The sequence below is a fragment of the Galeopterus variegatus genome, unplaced genomic scaffold, assembly GCF_000696425.1.
Source record: "Galeopterus variegatus unplaced genomic scaffold, G_variegatus-3.0.2 Scaffold328, whole genome shotgun sequence".
Classification (NCBI taxonomy): Eukaryota; Metazoa; Chordata; class Mammalia; order Dermoptera; family Cynocephalidae; genus Galeopterus; species Galeopterus variegatus.
In genome coordinates this window covers 99,302-101,657 of record NW_007726439.1, presented here as the reverse complement: position 1 = coordinate 101,657, position 2,356 = coordinate 99,302, and the positions used below count along the sequence as shown (strand labels likewise).

The window sequence follows — 2,356 nt, the reverse complement described above, 5'->3', positions numbered from 1 at the left end:
GCTCAGCCAGTGAGCAGGAACCGGTCTCCACATGGGATCCAAACCCTCGGCGGGATCGTCACCACGCTCCCAAGCGGCGCACTCTCCAGTGCGCCACCGGGCCGGCCCAATTCCTGTTATCTTTTAATTCTACTTCTCCATGGACTTTTTGAAGTACTCTCATATTTTAAGAAATGAGCTCGAAGAAAAGCAGTTAGAATCATACTGGTCTGTTATACTGAACTCATCATCCTTGATATTACAGATCTAATAAATAATCACTAGCATAAACTCCACCCCCATTTTAACCCCAGGTTTTTAAGAGTTGTAAGAAAATGTTTAGCAACATAAATAATGAGAATATTAAAATATGGACAGAAAGGAGAGATGATATCAGTAATATTTAGCATATGGATATGGTAATGAGGGATACATGGGGTTTGTCTTATGTACTGGATTAAATAAAGAAAACAGGATAAGAAGCTAGTTTTTAAGAGGAAGAAAGGAAATAAATTTGAAGAGTCAGTGTGACATCCAGGGAGAAGTCAGTGACCTGTGAGGGATTAAAGGTCAAAAGAGAAGACTTTTATAGTTTTTTTTTGTCCAGTTTTGCCACCTTTACCATTGTTCTCTACCTTTGTGTTTAGTTTTCCATTGCACTAGTCTCAAGATAGAATTACTATATACACACACGTACACACACTTTGATGATTCTACATGTTCCCCGCTCTTCTTATTTAAACCTTAATTAAAATTGCTTCCAGAAAGTTTATCCACTAACAAAGATGCAGGAAAGTGCAAGTTATTCACCAGTTTTTTATTGCATCTAAATAACTATTTTTATGTGATATTGACAAGGCATAAATGCTTTTAATATTAAATTCATGTAAATATCCATCATAAATATACAAAATAAAACTAGAAACAGGATTCCTACTATTATTAAGCAATAGAAGAAAAACTTTTAAAATTATGACATATACATAATAATATGCTAAACCAACTTCTAACTTAAACTCATTAAGAACAACATGAAAATTTATGCTAATATTAGTTATTTCTTTCAGCATTGAATATACCAGCTTGATTCAAGAATAACAAATAAAAATTTAAGAATAACTTCTAAGAAGCTTTATATTTATACTAAATGTTTTTCAGAGAGTCCTTGTGCAGATGAGGAAATTTTATTGGTTAAAAAAACATGAGTTGACAGCTTCTCTTTCATAGTCTTGACTGCTTAAGACTGACTGCTCCTGGAATTCCTTAAAACTCAGAAAGAATACTTCCTTCTCTACTTGTCAAATGTGTAGAAATCAAAACTGTGAAACTGTGTAAATTATTGACATTTACAAAAGTTCACTTCAAGCCATGTAAAATGCAATTAATAAATTTGTCTAATACATATTTAAGAAATAAGCCAAAAGAAAATCTAGAATGATAGCCCTTGTTTTTTTGTAAGCACAGTTATATCTATAACAAACAAACAATTAGCTACAATAATTTAACACTCACTTTTTACTCTTTTCTAGAAAGGCTTTTCACTAGTTTGAATAACATTCTAAAAACATTTTAATGCTGAGAAAACATGTTTGTCTGCTAGAGGACCTAATCAACTAATATCCTCTACTAACAACTGAACTCTAATTAAAAGGGTGAAAATTTTCTCATTTTTGTAATAAACAATCTATGTTACAGTGTTTTAATAGCAACCACATGAAATATCTTCAAATATTTAGTCTCATTTTTAAAAGATGGGCAAATAGAATGTTTAAACTAATTCATCTTACCTTTTAGACGATAACTGGGTAGTCAATTGCACCACTTCAAAAGCACATATTACAAGAACGAAGGGGATTAAAATCTGTTTAAAAGAACAAATGATGCCACAGATAACCAAAGCAAACAAATACTATTTCTGCTTATAGAAATACTTTCAATTTTTCAAAGAACTATTATATATACTAGTCAAGAGCAGACACTGAAATAAAAGCCTGATACCAATGACACATAGAACAGTGATGAAACTGATTTAAAAGTCTACATTAATAAAATATGCAGTATAAACAATAACAAACATCAGAACATAATCCAAATAAAAGCCCATTATAAATTTTATTCTATTTAACTTATTCTAATAATTAATGACTATGTTCAAAAGACTTTAAGAGGGTGTGAAAGGCAAACAATGCTCCAATCAAATAAATATGTAGCCTAATAATTTGATCCACAGATCCCTGAACCCATCTGGTTATGTGAAACTATAACACTAAAAACCTGATTTGGCTGCTTTATTATTGCTTTTTGGTATTTTTAAAATATTAATTTATTTTTTATTAATAATAAATTTTATTTTTTTGTCTTTTTTTTGTCTTTTTTT

At 30.6% G+C, this 2,356-nt stretch overlaps 1 protein-coding gene across 1 annotated transcript in view; it reads right to left on the bottom strand.

Annotated features, from left to right (window-relative positions):
* PIGN (phosphatidylinositol glycan anchor biosynthesis, class N) overlaps positions 1-2,356 on the bottom strand; it is a gene marked incomplete at its 5' end in the record, with an annotated part of 133,911 nt that overhangs the window by 34,278 nt on the left and 97,277 nt on the right. The window contains one exon of the mRNA XM_008567542.1: positions 1,767-1,840. Within this exon, the coding sequence (XP_008565764.1) occupies positions 1,767-1,840 (74 nt within the window). The remainder of the gene's footprint in view (positions 1-1,766; positions 1,841-2,356) is intronic.